The sequence below is a fragment of the Macrotis lagotis genome, chromosome 3 (genome assembly GCF_037893015.1).
Source record: "Macrotis lagotis isolate mMagLag1 chromosome 3, bilby.v1.9.chrom.fasta, whole genome shotgun sequence".
Classification (NCBI taxonomy): Eukaryota; Metazoa; Chordata; class Mammalia; order Peramelemorphia; family Peramelidae; genus Macrotis; species Macrotis lagotis.
In genome coordinates this window covers 69,823,726-69,843,719 of record NC_133660.1, presented here as the reverse complement: position 1 = coordinate 69,843,719, position 19,994 = coordinate 69,823,726, and the positions used below count along the sequence as shown (strand labels likewise).

Genomic DNA, 19,994 nt, shown 5'->3' with positions numbered 1-19,994 from the left:
AGGCTCAGTTACTTGGACTGTAAAACAGGCATTATAGCAGCAACCTGCCTCCCAAGACACCTGGACTGTAAAATAGGCATTATAGCAGCACCTCCCTCCCAAGACTATTGTGAGGATAAAATAAGAACATATTTCTTTTTTTTCCTGTCTTTTTGGTTTCTTTTATTTTTTTTATTTAATGAGAACATATTTCTAAAGAGCCCTATCATGCAATAGCAACAAATGCTTATTCCCTTTATAATGGTTCAGTCACTTAACCCTTGTGTCATCTGTAAGTGATGATCCAGAAAAGGATCCAGGTCCCTGCCAGCCCCTCAAGATCTATGATCTTAGGAAGATTTCCCAAGTCCTGCAAACAGGACCCTTGTCCCAGGAACCAGACTTCAACAGACAAAGACACAGAGATACTGAAACAGGGAGACAGGTAGGATAGAGCTATCTAAAGAGGGAGAGAGAGAGAGAGAGAGAGAGAGAGAGAGAGAGAGAGAGAGAGAGAAACAGATATACAGAAATAAATATGAATATATACAAAGAGATATAGATATAAATATACATATACATATATAGATAAGATAGACATAAAAATAGAAAGATAGCTATGAATAGATATGTACATATAAAGATATGTAGAAATAGAGATAACAAGCTAGAGATACATAAAGATACATATATATATATATGAATATTGATTGGTAAAAATAGAGATATAGATAGAAGTATAGTGAAAGAGATACACAGATAAGAAATACAGAAATTTAGAGATCTAGAGATAGATGGAGTTAGATAAATGATAGAGAGATTTGCCTATATTTTGGCCCCTGCTACCAGAGGATGATGTCTTACACACCTCAACTTTCACTAAATGAGAAACCTGTGATGTACAAGCCCCATGTGACAGATGATGGCAGCAGGTCCCAGAACATACCTCTACTTCAACTGATTGCATGGAAAGGTCACATGGTGGTTTCAGAGCCTTGGGTCTCGTAGCATACCAGAATGTTGTGAGTGCAGCAAAAGCGCCAAAGCCCATTAATGTGTTTGTTGGTAGAGTGCGCACATATTGTCGCAAGTCCATAAGCTCTGGCATCCGTAAGTATCGAAATAATTCGTGTGCCTGCATTGTCCTTGTGGTTGTCTGTTAGGCCAGATTCTGCAGGAAAAGAAGGAACAAATTCAATATTTCATAATATGACTTCATCTGTGAGCCCCAGTTTCCATTTATAACGTTGGACTAGACAATCTAAAGACCCCTTCCCAGACCAAAATCTAATCAATGACAGGCCTATTCCATAATAATTGCTTTAAATTCTATAATTCAAATGTTTTCCAAATAAACTTTAATTTTCCTACTTGGAAGTTTACAAAATATAGAAAAACAATTTTGATTAATTTCTTTCCTTTTGAATAAAATTCCTTTTAAGACCATTAAGGAGTTTTGTACTTAGTAGTGAACAGTTCTTACACCATGCTCAAACAAGTATTCTATTTTTGAATCTTGACTTAGTTATTAACTAGATGATCTTTGTTAAGTAATTTGATTTCCCTCAATCTCTGTTTTCCTCATTTGCAAAATGCGGGTGATAATATTTTCTACTTCATCGAGTTGTGAGGAAAAATGAGATGTTGTAGCTTAGCACTTTGCAAACCTTTAAAGTACTATATTAGTTAGTATTACTATTACTCTCACTAATCTCTGTTCACCCAACATGAGATAGTCAAATTCAATAATCAATATTGATATCAGAATAGCCAAATAATAGCCACAGAGCAACCTTAAGTCACCAATTTGCCTCTACTTTTCTTTCATTTATCTTTTATAAAGCTGACCAAATAGCAAAATAAATTGATCTGAATTTCACACACTCACATAAGCTTAGGCAAACATTGCTTCTATTTCCTTTCTATTAAGATGTTTAGACTGCAGACCCATCAAAGGAAGGACAAGTAATAGTGAAATTAAAAAAAAACCACACACACAACATCCTCAGTTATCATTCCAGTATTTACTATTTCTAATCAGTTATTCTTCCAGTATTTACTATTTCTACATTCAAACTAAGACTCAGTTCTAGACACCAAATTCTACTGCTTTATCTCTTTGATTCTCCCAACTGGAAAGCTTTCAACATTTCCTAGTTGGACTTCATCTGTACTTTTCATTGGCTCTTAATTATGAGGTTCTCTATGAAGTTTGGGTCCTCATTTTCTATTTTCCCATGACCCTCCCTCCTTTCTACCCAAACTCAGAAACGTCAGCCTTGCCTTTCCTCTGCTTCATATCTCATCTCTTGACAGTCAGTCAGTCCCTTCCTACTCTTCTACCTTCTAGAAATCTAGCCCCAACTTGGCCTCTTCCCTGTCCCATACATGCCTCATCTCCACAGCCTTTGCATGGGCCATGCTCCAAGCCTAGCACTCTTGGTCTCCTCGATCACTTCCTTCTAAAGGAAGTTCTTCTCTCTCTCACCCCAAACTATTATGTAAATAGTTATACATGTCACAAGGAGACCAGGAGCTTGCTGAGAGCATTCACTGTTTTACATTGGTTTTTGTATTCCCAGAATTTAGTACTAGGGACACCTACTGATTAATTATTTAATTTTTGTACCTAGCACTGGGGCGTCATAAAGATGGGAAGTAAGTTCTTCACAAGTGATTAGATTGATTTGAAATGAATAAAGAAAATAGAATATAAGCTGGTAAACTGCCAACCCTTGGCATTTTTTTATGCTTTCCTAATCTTAGATGGCATCTATCAAATGTCCAGGGAACCAAAGGGACCTACTATTTTTAATCAACAGGCCAAGAAATTAGGCCACTGGGGAGTGCAATGTGCCCACAAATCATGCTAATCTGGTTGAGATGTTAAGAGAACACAGGATAAGCAAACAAGTCAATTTACAATAATACTAAGTTGTAAGATACAATTAAAGAATACCAGAGCCTATAACAAGGTGCTAATTGTATAGTGCTGACAAACCCCACATTTGTAATTTAGAGAATTCCTGATGGGGCTAGGTCCCAAACTCTCAGTCTACTGTACCAGCAGAAAAAGGCCAAAATTAATTAGCACACAACTCATGCGCTTGTTGGTTTTGCTGAACTGCTCCACTTCCTACCCCATTTCTTTATCATTCTTTGTTACAAAGGATGGGAAATGGAATATTTGGAAATGAATGGATATTAAAATATACACTAAAAATAAAAATAAGTTTAAAAATAGGCTAATAAGTTTGCATTGCAAAAGTTCTTCTCTCGCTCCTGACACCTCTCTCTTCCCAACAACCAACTCTGCATTTTACTTTGACAGATGGAAAGCAGAGCACTTTAGAGTTTCAATGTTTTAGCACTAGGTGATTTTCTTTAATGGTCAAATCACAAGATAACTTTATAAACTTGGGACAGAAACTTATTGACTTGACTTTATTTAAACCTAGGGTTTACAAAGTCATTTTCCTCCCAAATAGTTTCTGATTGCCACAAGTAAATCCAAAACCTGGTGATCTCCAAACACGTGCTTATTAGTTCAACTCTCTCCTGGTTAATGAAAAGTTCATATCATTCAATAGCACCTGCTTTAACCCCTTTGTTACAATAATCGTTGTGTAACAGGTAAATTGGTGAGCTTTTCCATAACAAACAAGGCACAGGTAAGCCTCTTAAGAGACTACCTCAACTGTCTAGCCCCCAGCAGCCAATGGCCAGGGAGAGTTCTCAGAAGGATGGGTGGAGGTTCAGCTTGGCTGGTACTTGTCCGAACCTCCAAGGTCTCTCAGGGCATTAGTCACATGGAGAACCTCGAGCAGCTGCCGACTAGGCTAAAGGTAACTAGCAGGCAAAATCCACACTTGACTTTTCAGAGGGAGGGAAGGATGAGCCAATCACTGTAAAGCCGAAATCACTCCACTGCCCCACCCACAGAGGGGGAGAGATACTGTAACAGGTTGCCTTTGGCTCAGCCTCCTTTAAAAAAAAGAGAATGACAATAGGCATTTAAAAAGGAATGATGATGGTAAGCCACCTTTCCTTACAAGGATTGCAAAATATATTGACCTTGATATAAATATACTACCAAACTCTGCTGAGAAGTGATTTTTGAATTACTTGAAAAGAATTGACATCTATTCTCCATTCATTTCATCCTCATTTATGACTCTTTACCATGTAAGGGGCAAGAAATGCAAGATCGGTATCCAGTGTCAGACAATCTGGGTAAAAATCTTACAAATGATGCTTATGACTCAGGTGGCCTGAATGGGGGCTGCCTTAGTCAAATTGAGACCCATTACCTTAAAAAGGGGTCAGGGTCTCCCACTACATCCAGTCATCCTGATCCATATCTGGCCACTAGTCCAGTTGACTCTGGAGGAGAAAGGGAGGCCGATGACTTAGCACACAGCATCCCCTCACTCAAATCCAATTCATGTGCTTGTCATGGCATCCCCTCCCTCATCCTCTTTGAGAATGAAGGGCAAATAGCAACAGTAACAAAGTGAGGAGTTTGTATTGGACCAATTCCTACAGTTTCTTCCAGTTCTCAACCTAGGAAGCTGGGAGCCCTGCTTGGGACAGTTAGAAGACCTAGACCTAGACTCTCCCACTTACTGGGATCAAAGAGTTTAAACTTGACCATCTCTAAAAGGGGCTTTTTCTTCCAGCTCAAACATTCCATATTCCTACACCATCTGACTCCTCCCAACTACCCGGGTAACATTCCTCTGAAATCACTAAAGACTTGAATAGACTAGCAGATCACTCCCTCCCTACCCTGAAACCAAAAAATAAAAATAAAAACCAACAACAAAATAAAGGGGTGTGGGCATACACACACAGACACACACGCACACATCAGTTACTAAAGACATCCTATGTCTTGTTTGAATTTAGGTTATTCAACCAAATCACAACCCCAGAACAAAGCTGCATAATTATTTCCTACATTCCTCCTGAAATGAACAGTCATGAGTTCATCAGACACCACAAAATTTCTATTTTTAGCCTTTGGGGTAATGAGAGTAACTCAAGCCTAGAGCACAGCATAGCATAAAGGTTAACACGTCCTTTAATAATGACCAACACCACTTTAAACTTTCAGAATACTAGAAGAAACCCTGCCTTCCAACACAGCTCCCTGATCTGCACTGCCAGAAGTCTGACTAGCTCGATGCCCAGCTCTAGCCTATGAGAAAGTCAATTTGCACCAGTTATTTTAACTCACACCTATTCACTGGCAAAGGAGGAGGTCACAGACAAATTCCACAGAACAAATATTTATTTAAGACTGGCCCCAATAGTTCCTTCTCTCCTTAAAGAATACCAACATACATTCAAAAGAAATGAAAGAGCTTTTTATATAGTTCAAGGAAAACAAACAACTAAGAAACCAACAAATAAGGAAAAGATACTTTGCAATGTTACCGAATTGCAGAGAGCTAATATTAGTTCAGCTGTCTGGGAGTGGCATAAATTCAATGCAATGCCAGAGTTTCCAGGTTTACAGAAGGAGCTAGACAGACACAAAAGCCCAGCAATCCTTGGACGACCTCTAAGTTCAAAGGAAGTGAACATGCAGGACCATCCTCTGGGCCTTCTTAGAAGATTCCCAAGCTGGGTTGAGGCTCTCTTTTAATCATTTATTATCAGAAATAGTGTCCGCTTTGATTATCCCATCATTCAAGGAAGGCTGCAAGGACTGGAGGACCAGCCTCTTGGCAAGTTTATAATTCAGCCCATAATCATTGGGCGTTTACTAAGAATATAATTCAATCAGCTTAAAGGCTTATCAGTGGTGTGCTCCATGGGTACAGGCTGGCTGACAGCTTCTCCTTCCCACACCTACTCCCCTGCCCCAGTCCTACAACTGGATTCCTTTAGTTTAGTTTTTTTCTTTTGGATTCTTTATTCCTTCTTATCCAAAGAAAGGACAAAATACAGTGACAGGGCAGGAATTCATCACAGAAATAGGAGAAAGCAATAAAAACATGACTCAGTAAAAAGAAATGTGCATGGACAAATCTATTAGATTTATTGTACAGAAAGGTAGTGGGATTAAAGGGTCAGATTCAGGAGAACTGGATTCCATCCTGGTTGCATTACTGTAGGCAGTTTCCTAATTTGTAAAAACTGATATTAGTAATTATTTGTATAGTGCTTTAAATTTGTGAAAAATTCCCTACTTGAATTATCTTATTTCAGTCACATGCCAACCCTGTGAGGAAAGTACATGGAATGTAACAGGTTTGCCAAGAGGACTAAGATATGGTAGTGGGGTGACATGGAGCATAAAGCCTGGAATCAGGAAGACCCAAGTTCAAATTCAGCCTCAGACAGGTCAAATAGCCATGTGACCTTGTGCAAGTTCATAACTGTCTGCCTCAGTTTTCTCAACTGGAAAAATGGAATAATAATAATAATAATAATAAATAATAATAATAATAGTGTTATTGTGAGGATTAAACTAAACTGTGAGATGATATCTGTAAAGCTAGGCACTTGGCAGGACTAAAGCCCTAGAAATACTAATGGGAGTTCTATAGAGAGCTTCTGCTCTTGGGGAGCTTACATTCTGATGGGGGGGGGGGAAGACAACACAGAGAGGAAGGAGAAAAATTCATGTTTGAAGATCCTAGAGAAATGAGTGGGATGTCTGGGATCTTGAAAAGCTAAGGAGGCGCTCCCTAAAGATTCCTGAGTCCTTCCAAACTCTGCAATCCAGCTGCTAGGAAGTCACTGCTCCTTCAAGGAAACCCACAGTCTAACTCTGCTTTATCCTTTCTCCCAGAGACGGAGGGCAAAGTGAACTTACCATGGACAAAACTTCAGAAAAATGTACTTTGTTTTTTCTCCATGGCAGGGGAAAAGGTGGGGGAGAAAGAGAGAAGGGAAGAGTTCAAAGTCACAAACTGGTAGGGGGAGTGGATGAATAAGGGTAGAGAATGGACAGAGTGCCTGGTCTGGAGTTGGGAAGATTCCTCTTCTGAATTCAAAACTGAACTCAGATAGTTACTATCTGTGTGGCCTTGGGCAAGTCACTTAACCCTGTTTGTCTCAGTTTCCTTATCTGTAAAATGAGCTGGAGAAAGAAATGGAAAACAACACTAGTATCTTTGTCAAGAAAACCCCAAATGGGGCCACAGTGTCAGATACAAGTGAAAAATGTCCAAACAACAACATGAAATAGATAGAGCAGGTTTCAGAGCCAGGAAGATCTGGGTTCAGATCCAGACTCTACTGACTGCAACCCTGAGCAAATGAATTAATCTCTTAGGACCCCTGAGAAAGGGCTTAACTCCCACCTATCTTCCACTCCAAGGAACAAAAATGGAATTTTAGGTCCACTTTACTGGAAATGCTCTACCATAATTAGACTAGCAGATCACTCCCTCCCTATCCTGAAACCAAAAAATAAAAATAAAATATAAAAATAAAAATGTCTTAACATTTTTCTTGGATCAGTCAAGTCTACCTAAAATCTCACTTTCTACATACAGGAAGACTTCTCTTTAATTAAATGATTTAATTCCAGTGCCTTCCCTCAGTTCATTATTTTCTATTTATAGTTTGCCTTACACATCTTTGTCTCCTCTCACTAAACTGTAAGCTCATTGAGGGCCTGGACTGCTTCTACCTCTTTTTGTATCCCTATCATGTAGCCTGGTGTTTGGCACATAATAAATTTTAGATTGATTAACTGATAGAGGAATTTTTGATGCCAACAGAATGAATACCCTAAGTGTAACTGACCCCTGTGGCTGCTTGCATAAATATAGAGGGCTATCTATTTCAGTCTTCACAGACAGACAGATATGACTGAAGACTGGGTCCCTATCTTCAAGCTTCATTATACTTATATACATGAAGACTGAAGTAACTAAATACTTATCCCAAACACACATAAATAGTGTGGCACCATTCCCCAGAGCAGGGCAACAAATTAAGAAATCCTCCCCTCTGAACAGTGCGCCAAGCTGGCATGAGGCTGCCATCCTTTGCTCCTCCCACTCCCTTCTCTGTACAATGGCCTATTGACAGAAGGCTGAAAGTGCCCCCTTTGTCTGCCGCTGGGCAGACCGTGGGCTCACTGTTCTTTCAATTTGCCTGCAAAGAATACTCTCAAGCCCCAGGCTTGTGCTTCATCACCCTGCTGCTTGGTTGGCAGATGACCGAAATCAAGGCGGGCTGGAGACTTGCTTCTTCTACTAAAAATGAACAGTTCAGCAGGATCACTCACAAGGAGGCAAGAGTGGGAAAATAACAGGACAAGAGCAGTTGATATTTTACCTGCTCTTTACAATGGGTATTTAAAAAAAAAGCTATGGAATTGGCTCCATTAAATCTCTTGGGAAACAAACACATATTATAATTCAGTTCCAGAGAAGTGGAGAGCAGGCCTCAAAGCCAGAAGGGCTTAGGTCTCAAACACACGTCTGTGTGACCCACAACTCTGGAAGTCTCTGTTGCAGCAAAGTTGTCGACCTGTGCTTTCTGGTAGCAGCTGGGAGTTTTCTAGACTAATGTAAAACCACAGGTCCCATCCCAGAGAGGTCACACACTGGCACAGCATGCCATCCTGATTTCAGAGTCCATCTCCGAGGCTTATAATCTGGGACAAGCTACATAATCTCTCCGGGTCTCAGTCTCCTCATTGGTTAAATGAGAGATCAAATCTCTAAATTTAAGAGACACTAAATCTCTAAATCTATGATCCCATCTCTTCCTCTACACAACACCAACAGGGTCCAAGTTGACCAGGAACAGATCCCTACAGTGCATTTATAGATGAGAAAACTACAAAAAAATTATCTGTGTTGTACTGCATTCTAATTTATTTTGTTTACTATTTCCTAGTTACATTTTAATCTAGATCAGGTTTCTAGGGAGTTTTAGCAGCTTGCAGTCCATAACTTTGACACCTCTGTCCTACATAGGATGTATGTCTTCCTTTCTGTCTCCCTTTCTTTTTCCCTTTGACTTTCCTTCCCTCTTTCTTCCCTTCTCTCTCCCATGCCTTCATGCCCTTGAGAATGCCAGCATATGTCCACACATGCACACACACACACACACACACACACCCTATGGAGGGTGGGGAGGGAAAGTCTGGACCTGTGATTTTATTTGTGTAAGGAATTCCCAGGGTGCAAACTGCCTCTTCCATTATAGATATGCAATTGATCCCCTACCCAGCAACACTTGGCCAGGGACAGGGCCACTTAGCCAGTGATAACAATGGTCAGGGGCAATAAATACATGCATCCACCTCTCCCTGACTTCAAACCCAACTTATCATCTACCATTATTTCATGGCTCCTTCATTGGAGGCAAGCTGGCAAATCACTCCTATCCAAAGACTCAAAGGAATTATTTACAGCAATATTGAGTTAAATAATTTCTGGATTAATAAAATGAAAAAAATCCACCCCAACCCCCCTCACTAGGCTTATTATTTTTAAAATGCCAACCCAAAAATCTGAGCTGCTTTGTTGTTCCAGAATTATTAACTTGTTTTCAAAGACAATCCAGGCTAAATTGTCACTGAGGCTTGGTGGTACCAGGAGAACACCCACTTTTAAGAAATCTATAATATATTCTGTCATTATTATACAACAATACTACTACTACTACTACTACTACTACTACTACTACTACTACTACTACTATTACTACTACTACTACTACTACTAATAATAATAATAAAGTTATCCACACTATCTATATGGTACTGGAATGACTAGACACTAGATTACAAAGACAAAAACAAAACTCTCAAGAAGTCTACTGACACAACCACAGACCTCTGTAATAACGAACAAAGCAATATATATAAGATAGGGTGTTTCAGTTATCAGCAATAGGTACAAAAAGAAAAAAATTAACTAAAGCTAAAACCAAGATTAACTGAACCTTTAGACAGCTTATTAATTTATTCCCTAATACTTTTATCAGTGTATGTTAGGAAGGATATCAACAAGCCAGAAGCCCAGTGAAGGGGTGATTCACTTAGTTCTAAGTAGGTCTGTGGTATGATTAAGGAATGATCAAACTAGAGAGGAGATGATTAGGCAGGAGTGTGATCTCCATCCTACAGAAGAGGGTTCAGACTTGTTTCACTTGTTCATGATAGACAAAATGAGGAACAATAGAAAAAAATCAGTGGCATATATTTCCTGAATAATTTCTCAACAATTATAAAGCTGAACAAAATGAAATATGAAACCTTAGGGATTTATAAGATGATGCAATCACAGCAGTCATTCTAGCAGAGACTGGAGATACAGACAGTTAATTTTTGCTTATGTTGACCTAGACTATCAGAGGTCCTAAAATGTGAACCTATTAGAGATGGAAGATGTAGGGGAGAAAAAGAGATCAAGTCTTGAAAACTACACAGGAAAGTTCAAATTTGTAATAATCAATAGTAGCTATAATTTGGGAATGAGAGAATGAAATGACAAAAACATACAGATGGGGGTGAGGATAAGGACAAGGGATACAAATGGATATAAATTCATCCAAGCACTCGAGGAAGAACAAAAACAGGGAAAAAGTCCCATATGATGAAGAAGAGGGAAGAATCTTGTAACTCCTAGGGTCCTGGTTGAAGAGAATAGTGGTACAATTAGCCAAAGTATTGATTGAATGGGAAGGGGAATCCATGTGGGATGAACAAAAGGTATCATGTTGGGCTATATCAGTTCTGGTGTAAAAGGAAGTAGAAGCCTCTTTCCAATTCAATTTCAATTTCTCTCTCCTACAGACATTTTGTTCAATTCTCATTCCTTTCCACAAAGGCACGGATTAATGAATGGGTTTTGCATTAGGACATTATTGACAGAATATGCTTCTTACTACTCTTAACTACCCCTCTGGAGGAAAGCAAGGGAATTGAACAAGATGACCCCCAGATGTCTTTTCCAGTTCTAGGTCTCTGCAGGGGCCTCAGCATTTTGCCTTTCTTTGTTTCTTCAGTGTTTAGCACAGGACCAATTTAGTTGTCTGACCTTTGTTTTCAAAGAGGACCAAAGACATGGAGCAGGGGAGGGATGGACTGGATTTAAATGAGGCAGAGTAGCACAAAATTCTCAGACAGCCTCACTCTCCTCTGGAGGCGATGAGGTCAAGCTGCAGGACAAAAAGTGATTGCCCAGGGTTCAGGGAATGACCTTGGCTCTTTCATATCTGACCAGGCTAGAAGTGCTCTGTTCTGGTGCCTGCTTTAGCCGCCTTCAAGGCCGCTGGAACAAACTGTTCTCATCCACCCATTCCACAGGAGAAGGCTTCGAGTGCCTGGGGAAGAAACCCCACTAATGTACCCATGGGTTTGAGGCCCCTTGGGTACCCTCGATCTGGTTTAGCTTGTCTGCCAAGAAGGATTACCAGGGTGTGGCTGCTGCATATGCCACAGCTTCTTGGAGCCCTAGGTGAGAGTTGAACACCAGGAAGACACCAAAGGTAGAAGGAAGCCCTGAAAAGAGCCCACAAGCCCTCTCACCAGAGGTGCTACTGCTCTTTTAACACCACCTATACCCCAGCACATAATAAATCATTGTGGATTTGTCTAAGCAGACAATGTCTTCATTCATCTGCTTCCTGGGGCTATATTTTGTCTTCCTAAAACTAATGGTTCGCAAAGTGTAGTCCTAGGACTCCTAGGTGAGGGGAGAATGGTGAGCTAAAGTTCAGGGGATAATTGAGGTCAAAACTATTTACATAATAAATCTAAGATGTTATTTGTCTATTAAAATATTACTTTCTTTTCCAACTACATATTTACATCAGGACAGATTTTCTTTACATACATCAACAAAAACAACCAAAATCAACCAAAATATCACAGCAGAAGCAGCAAGGAGAATTCAGCTGCTTTCTAAGCCAATATTAAAGAGATTTGCAAAAGTAAATAAAAATTTCTACTCTCCTCATCATCTAGGAGGGAATATAGATTTTTAAGTTAAAAATTAAATATTACTTAAAATGTAATGGTTTATTTTTATTTTTAATGAATAAACATCTAAATATTATCAGTTTTAATGACTAATGTGGTAAATATCAATAGCTCTAACCTCCACAGAGTTCTTTGGAGTCCTCCATAATTTTTAGGTTCTAAAAGACCACAGTCAATGACTGTACCCCCTGGCTACCTAGTAGCAGCCCAAGAGGTTATCTTGCTGGTCTCCTTCCAAAGCAGATTAGAGAGGAACAGGAAGAATGCCTCTGGAGAACTCTTCTCTTTGACCCTTCACTTACTTCAAGACACAGGAGACCCAAGAGCTTTGTGGAGGCAGAGCTCAGAGAAATCCTTGCAGGGAATCGTCTTCAAAGGAGGATGCTTCAGAAGAAAGCGAAAGGCATCAATAAGAAGAAATGAAAAGATTTTTTTTGTAAGGGGGGAAGAGTTCCAACTGATTCCTAAGGGATACCTTGGATCCCCCACCCAACTTCTCCACAGCAAAGAAATTGGACTCTGCCCCATTGTTATCCCCTCTTCAAACAATGAATTCAATTAAAACCCCTAAGTCAAGAGGTTAAGTAAATTTATTGAGTATCAAGAAGAAATCATCACAGTGGAATCTTTATCTGAGAGCAATGTCTAGTTTTGGGAAGGCAAAGATTCATGGAGGTGAATATATATTGTTTTCAGCTGCCAAAGTGATTTTTCCAAAGCAAAGGTCTGTGTCTCTCCATTCACATCTCAATAAACACCAGTATTTAAACTGGATCAAAGTTACTATCCTGTTTAGTTTTTGAGGTCTTTCACAACCTAGACCCTTCCCATGTTGCCAGCCAGACACTTTATTCCTGTCCTCTTCCTAGCTGCCCTACAATCTCGGGGTAGGGGTTTTGGGTTTGTTCTTTCACAGCTGTTCCCCAGCCAAGAACACCCTCTTGCTTCTGGCTTCCTTCTGTTGCAGTCTCACCTTCTCCTAGAGGCCTTTCCCAGTTCCACCCTCCCCAAATACTGGCACCTGCTCTGGAAGGGTGTGCTGGATGGAGCCGGTTCAACCAGCTCCAACTGTTATATTTTCAGTGAGAGAATCTTCACCTTGAAAATGCTGCAAATCAAGGCTTGATTTATTGTTTTGTTGATTGTATGGAATTAAGAAAGTGTGGAGAAAATGTTAATAATGGGGAAGGCTAGGTGGCACAGTGGATAGAGCACGGGCCCTGGAATCAGGAGTACCTGAGTTCAAATCCGGCCTCAGACACTTAATAATTGCCTAGCTGTGTGACCTAGGGCAAGCCACTTAACCCCACTGCCTTGCAAAAACTAAAAAGAAAAATGTTAATAATGGAGATGAAACTTAAAAGCGTGGCATATATACTCCTCTTGGTAAGCTTGTTATTAAGAATTCATCAGCAGCTCCTACTTCCCTTGGACACCACCTTCCACTTACATGGTGTATTGGATATCCATGGTTGTTTGTACAGCCCTCCCCCCACTCTCTCTTGCTGTCTCTGTCACACTCTGTTTCTCTTTGTCTCTGTCATAACATTATCTCTCTATATATGTATATATGCAACCAGAATAGATACAGTTCATCTTGTGAGGTATTTCTAAAGTGCGTTACAACCTTAATACTCTGCTTTAGCACTAGCTGTTGTTATTTTTGTTTACATTTTGTCTCGCCCTTAGCATCTGAGCTCCTTGGATAGGGAACCAGCCTTGGAGTCAGGAATACCTGGGTTCATATCCAGCCTCTGACACTAAATATTTACCTAGCTGTGTGGCCTTGGGCAAGCCACTTAATCCCATTGCCTTGCAAAAAAAAAAAAAATCTGAGCTCCTTGAGTGCAAGGAGTGTGTGTGTGTGTGTGTGTGTGTGTGTGTGTGTGTATGTGTATACAGGCATACATGCTTTCAGGACCCACAGTAGGCATGTTAGAGTCTGATTTCCTGAGTTTATTGGCAAAGGCCTTTTATCACTTTAGATTCACCCTTTCTCAGAATCAAAGTGGCCTGGGAGACTTGACCACAGGTCTTCCTGCCCCTGAGGCTGACTCTGCTGCTTCTTAACCTATTTGTCTTGAAGCCTCAAATGAAAACACTTGCCATGGATCCTTGCGAAAATGTTTTATGAGGAAACATCTAATGCATCTACCATTAAATAAACAATGATCTAACTATGATTGGCAGTGGATACCTCACCCCACAGCTTACTAGGACAGTGGAACCATCTAGTTTGTACTGGCCATTAGATAGAGAAAGGAGGTCTGTGCTGCATAGATCACCTGATCTTTAATCACTGGGTCCTTCGGGATGAGCCCAAATAGTTTTTCTAAAGGTTAAGCATTTCTCTGCTGTATTTTGGTCTAATTTTAAAGACATTTTATTTCAGCTGGTGTTCAGCAAAGGACAAGTTGTTAGGCAACCAGGAGAGAGCCTGTTATGTTAATAGCAACCAAACCCTAATAAAATATTCTGTTCATTAAAATAATCTAGAATTGACTGGTCAGGTTACCAGAATGCAAAGGATTGAAAAGTAAATCTTTAGTAAGGGAAGAATATCAGATTTCAAAGGACTGTAGATAAAGAGCTAGAAACAATCTTAGACTTCATCTAGTCTAACCTGCTTCATTTTTTTTTTTTAGGTTTTGCAAGGCAAATGGGGTTAAGTGGCTTGCCCAAGGCCACACAGCTAGGTAAATATTTAGTGTCAGAGGCCGGATTTGAACCCAGGTACTCCTGACTCCAGGGCTGGTGCTTTATCCACTGCACCACCTAGCCACCCCTAACCTGCTTCATTTTGAGGCTCAGGGAGGTTAAGGGCCTTGCCAAAGGTGGAGGTAAAATTCAAACCTGGGACCTTTGACTCTACATCTAGTCTTTTTTTTTCCCCCGATTGTGTCAATATTCCCGTTCTCAACAAGCATTTCTTTCAACACCTACTAAGGTACTGTGCTAAAGCCCTAGGAATATGAATAATAAAGACCTATCCTCAAGGAAGTCTTAGTCTAGAGGGGGAGATGGCATGAAAACAACTATATACAAACAATAAAATGGGGACAATCAAGAGAAGTAAGGCAACAGAGATCTTAGACAAGTATTGACTGAATGATGATGTCTGTCCTTCATTATTGGAGAAGACCAGGACATCAGGGAGGTGATAAGATGCCATGACAAGCACGAGAACTGGATTTGAGTGAGGGGGAGCTGTGCTAAGTCACCAGCCTCACTTTCTCCTCCAGAACATCTGGGTCCAGTGGCAGATGTGAATCAGGACAACTGGAGACAGCCCTGGATGTGAGACTATCAGGATCAAATGACTTGCTCAAGGTCACACAACTAGCCAATCTCAAGCATCTGAGGCAGGAATCAAACTGTCAGCTGTCCTCCTGTCTCCAAGGTAAGCACTTTATCTACTGTGCCCTATTGATTGAATTATCTACTTCCTAAATAATTTTTTGGCAGCTGGGTGATATACTGAATAGAAAAAGTAGAATAAGGAAGAGCTGAATTAAAATTTAGTTTCAATTACTTACTAGCTGTGTGACCCTGGACAAGTCATTTAAACCTGTTTTCCTCAGTTTCCTTATCTGTCAAATGAGCTGGAGAAGGAATGGTGAACCAATCTGTTGTCTTTATAAAGACAATCCTGAATGGGGTCAAGAAGAGTCTGGCACAACTAGATGATAACGGCAAAAAAGAATGAACAAGTAGAAGATAAATGGTCTCTCTGCCCTTAAGAAAACTGTAGTAGAAAAATATCAGTCATAATGGTTAAAAAAAGTTAACTTTAGGGTTAGTAAGTCTGTAGGTCAGCAAGCATTTATTAAGAGCTTATTATGTGCCTAACAATGTGTTGAGGAGAAAGGCCAAAAATAAAAAAAAATTAAAAAGTCCTTTTTCTCAAGGAGCATGAATTCTAATGAGGAGAAACCATGTCAAAAACTGGTGCATAACAAGACCAAGAGCATAGAGAAGATGGTCTTAGGACTTTCTTGCACTATGTGGGCTTGAGCTGAAGCCTAAATGAAGTCAAGAAAACTAAATGTGTTGGGGCGGGGGGGAGATAGAGAATTCCAGGCACAGAGATCAGTCAATGCAGAATAAATGTGGGAGACAATGTTTTTGTTCTAAACACTCCAAACAGAGCAGTGAACCTGAATCATAAAGTACACAGATGGCTGTAAAGGTGGTTAAAAAAGGTCAGAATGGACCAAATTATGATGCCAGAAAGAGGACCTGGGGGATCTAAGGGAGCCTCTGTAGCTCAGTGAAAGGGGAATGGGAGGTGGAGAGGGATTCCATGGTCAGACCACCTCTCCAGAACCATCATTTGGCAGCTAAGAGGATGAATTGGCTTAGGTGGAGAGACCTGAGGTCAATAGACCAAGGCTGTGGCTTTATGAATTGAGGGAAGGGAAAGTCCTGCTTCTGACACATACTGTGACCTTGAGAAGGCCAACTCTTTATAAATATATTGAGGAACTGTTACCAACATGCAGTGCAGAGGAAATTTCTGCAATGGGAGAAATTCTCTGCACATAAAATCACAAATACTTTGTGTTCCCTCCCCATCCCCCCCCCCCAAAAAAAAAGAAAAAGAGAAAACTGTAGCCTATTTAAGGGAGAACTAATGTGACACAGAAGTTGGAATATTATAGACAGAGCTAGCAGTCAGACCTGAAAGGAATCTTGGAACAAATTTATTGCCATTTCCTTTTCAAGGTCATCTTACAGATGAGAAAACTGAAGCAAACCTAAATTCTAATAGAATGCAACTTCCTTGAGGGTAAGGATTGTTCCACTTTTGTTTTTGGTTCTCAGGAAATAGTATAGTACCTGGCATAATTTGAAAGCAGAGAAGGGTCTCTGATTTTATTTTGATGGTGTTGGCATAGGGAACCCCCAGAATATTAGGGAACTCCTTTCAGTAACTTATATCTTAGAAATTTGTCTAGGGTACTAAGGAGGGACATGACTTGCCCAGGGTCACTCTGCCAGTATATGTTGGAGGTGGAACTCGAATAGGATGAGTCTTTGTAAGAAACCATCTCATATGTGCCTAGCCTATAATAAACACAATAAATACTTGTTGCTTGATTGGCTGGAAATTTGGGAATCATGGATGGCATTATACCTGGTTGGAGAGTCATTTTAAAGCTTAATAATGCACTGTCTTGTTTATATAATAGCTGTTCACATGTTGTCTCCCCTGAAATGTTTTTTCTCCTACATTTTCAAGGATCATCTTGTTTCCTCAGAGTTAGCTTTCCTCAATAACTGGTCCATAGTAGACACTTGGTAAATGTTTATTGATTGCTATACTTCAACCAGAAAGCTTTTATCAGATGGCACTTCTTCATGGTATTATTAAATAAATAACTCAAATGAAGTGATTGTAAATGATATCATGTTGGAAGGGGATAACTTGTTTTTAAATTTAATTTCTGATCTCACTGTTATAGAAAACTCTCAATAAGGAAACACATAGATCACATACATCTTAAATCCAAATCTCCAGAGGACATGGGGGGAGGGGGAGAAGAAAAAGGAAGAAGAAGAGGGGGAGAAGAAGGGAGAGGAAGAAAAGAGGGGAAAGGGGAAGGAGGAAGGAGAGAGTTGGGGAAATAGCAAACAATTTTCAATAATTTAAATATTGCTTTGCTTACAGTCAGGGAGCAGGAACCAGTTCATTTCTCCTCTAAAATCCTGAAGAGACTAAGGAGGTCACTGGATCATCCTGGAAGGGCCTTCAGAGGGCACACAATGCTCTCATTTCATATGATCAGAGGGTACTGAACATAAATAAAGACAGTGGATCTCTCAATCATCAACATCGCAACCCAATTTTATCACTGCTTCCAAACAGACAACAAAAAGTGCATATTTAGAGTGACTGTCTCAATAATGTGCTAATTGCTGGTGAGGAGGGAGGGAAGGGGGGCAGAGAGACTGGGTTGAAAAACAGTCAGTCTCAAGGATTACTTAAGTAGCCCTTGATGAAACTTAATACAGCAAGCTTTATTCAAGTACTCCGCAGGTGATATTCTACTTAGCACTAGCCAGGGACAAACCTGAAAATGATTCATTCTCTCATTTCAAAAGTCCAGCTACTTCTTGTTTTCTCTCCAAATAGCATGATTTGATTACTTCTTCAAAATGATTTTCAGAATTATCCTGAAGAATTATCTTTCCTGCCCAGGGATGAAGCAGTTAAGTTCCTCCATCCCCAAGGCACTTAAACTTTCTGATCAGACTCAAATTTCAGAGCCATTCCCATCTTCCATTCTATTTTCCTCTCCTTTGGGCAAACACTATAAGCCTGATCAATGGGAAAAGCTTGGAGCAACTAGGACAGTGGGAGTTTGTCTGCCAGAGCAAATGGAGGAAGAGGAAAATGTAGGAGAAAAAATATTTCATCTCCTAAGAGTGAAAGAAGGGTCTCAAAGGATAGGCAGGACAAGGGTGGTGAACATACAACCAAATTCAGGAAAAGACAAGCAGAGTTTAGAAACTACAGTTACATAAAGTGACTTGCTCAAGATCGCTAAGGAGCTTTTGACTCCAAATCCAGGGCCCTTTCTGCAAAATGAAGCTGCCTCTAATGGGTTCACCCAAAGGCTCCTTTCACTGAGAAAAGGCCCAACAATTTCATCCTCCCAGGTCCTACAGAAGACAAAGAATTTGAATCCATGTGGGCCACTCTGCTTTCTTTTATCCATTATTTCATCAGACCAGGTCAATAAGGTGGCCCAGTGGATAGAGAGCACTGGCTTTGGAGTCAGGACAGGACTCCAAATCCAGCCTCAGACACTTGACACTAACTAGCTATGTGACCTTGGTAAGTCACTTAAGCCTGATAGTCTCACATCTAGGGCCATTTCTAGTAATCCTGATCCATATCTGGTTATTGGACCCAGATGGCTCCAGTGGAGAAAGTGAGGCTGGTGACTTAGCACAGGTCCGTGTCCCCCCCCCCCCCCACCCGCTACACACACACACAATCAAATGCTATTGATGTGCTGGTCACAGCATCACCTCCCTGTTGTTATGGTCTTCTTCCAGAATGAAGGACAAACATCATCATTCCAACAGGCTTGCCTGCCAAAACATGATTTTAAAATTCATGTGATGAAAGTTCTATTACTTAATACATAATTTTTATTTTTCTTCTAAGGTAGCAAAGATGTGCCGGGATCAGGTTTGAAATAGGATTGTTAAATTTTCAGTCTGAACAGTTATACCTTGAAAATAGGCAAAGGCCACAAATCAGAGTTTAGTTTATGATTTTGGATTGTTTCAATGTAAGAAAGTGATGGAGATGAATAATGCAAATTAAACTTAAAAATATATCTCCTCGTACATTGCCCCTTCTCTTCCAGAACCAGCTGATAAATATTTACCAGCACATCCACCAGGACAAGACTTGTCTTACAATTACAATTCAAAGCTTGAGCCTGTGCTAGCTTCAATGACTCCATCTCTAGGACTATTTTATTGTTTGTAAAATGAAGATACCCATCTCCAAGATCTCCTTCCAGCTCCTTTTAAAAGAATTCTACCATTCCACTCAAACTATATGTACATCATGGGCAGTTACCATAAATGATAAAACACAGACACAAACAAGTCAGCAAATTCAACAATAGTTCAGGGAAAAAAAGAGAATTTGTTTAAAGTAGGATTCTTGAGTTAAGTATGATGGCTACAGTACAGTCAGCTAAGATTAGAGTATGACACTCCTCTCCCACAGTTCCCCAAACCCACAACCACCTGTCTCTAAATAGCATAGCTGCCTCTGCCAAGCAGGTAACTATATGGATAATTAGAAGATCAAATGACTCTTCCCTCTCCTTCACCCCCCCTTTTCCCAACATTTCCTAGTTCTTGTGAATTCTACCTCCCATTCCCTTTGTTACACTTTCACATACATGATTGGACTATGGTGCCTCATCATCTTTCATGTCTGCTATAACCTTCTCATTGGTCTCTCTGCTTCCAATCTTGCCTTCCCCTCCCTAATCTCTCTTTCACACCAGCTGCCTGAATAATC

At 40.2% G+C, this 19,994-nt stretch overlaps 1 protein-coding gene across 5 annotated transcripts in view; it reads right to left on the bottom strand.

Moving 5' to 3' along the window:
* The window catches only part of ACSL1 (acyl-CoA synthetase long chain family member 1), an 80,729-nt gene that overhangs the window by 53,020 nt on the left and 7,715 nt on the right, over window positions 1-19,994 (bottom strand). For 3 of the 5 annotated variants that reach the window (XM_074228870.1, XM_074228866.1, XM_074228869.1), the window contains exon 2: window positions 926-1,150. In XM_074228870.1, the coding sequence (XP_074084971.1) occupies window positions 926-1,120 (195 nt within the window). In that variant the 5' untranslated portion in view covers window positions 1,121-1,150. Of the gene's footprint in view, window positions 1-925; window positions 1,151-5,418; window positions 5,522-17,610; window positions 17,740-19,994 lie in introns of those variants that run through there. The other 2 variants (XM_074228868.1, XM_074228867.1) reach the window with 2 other exon arrangements.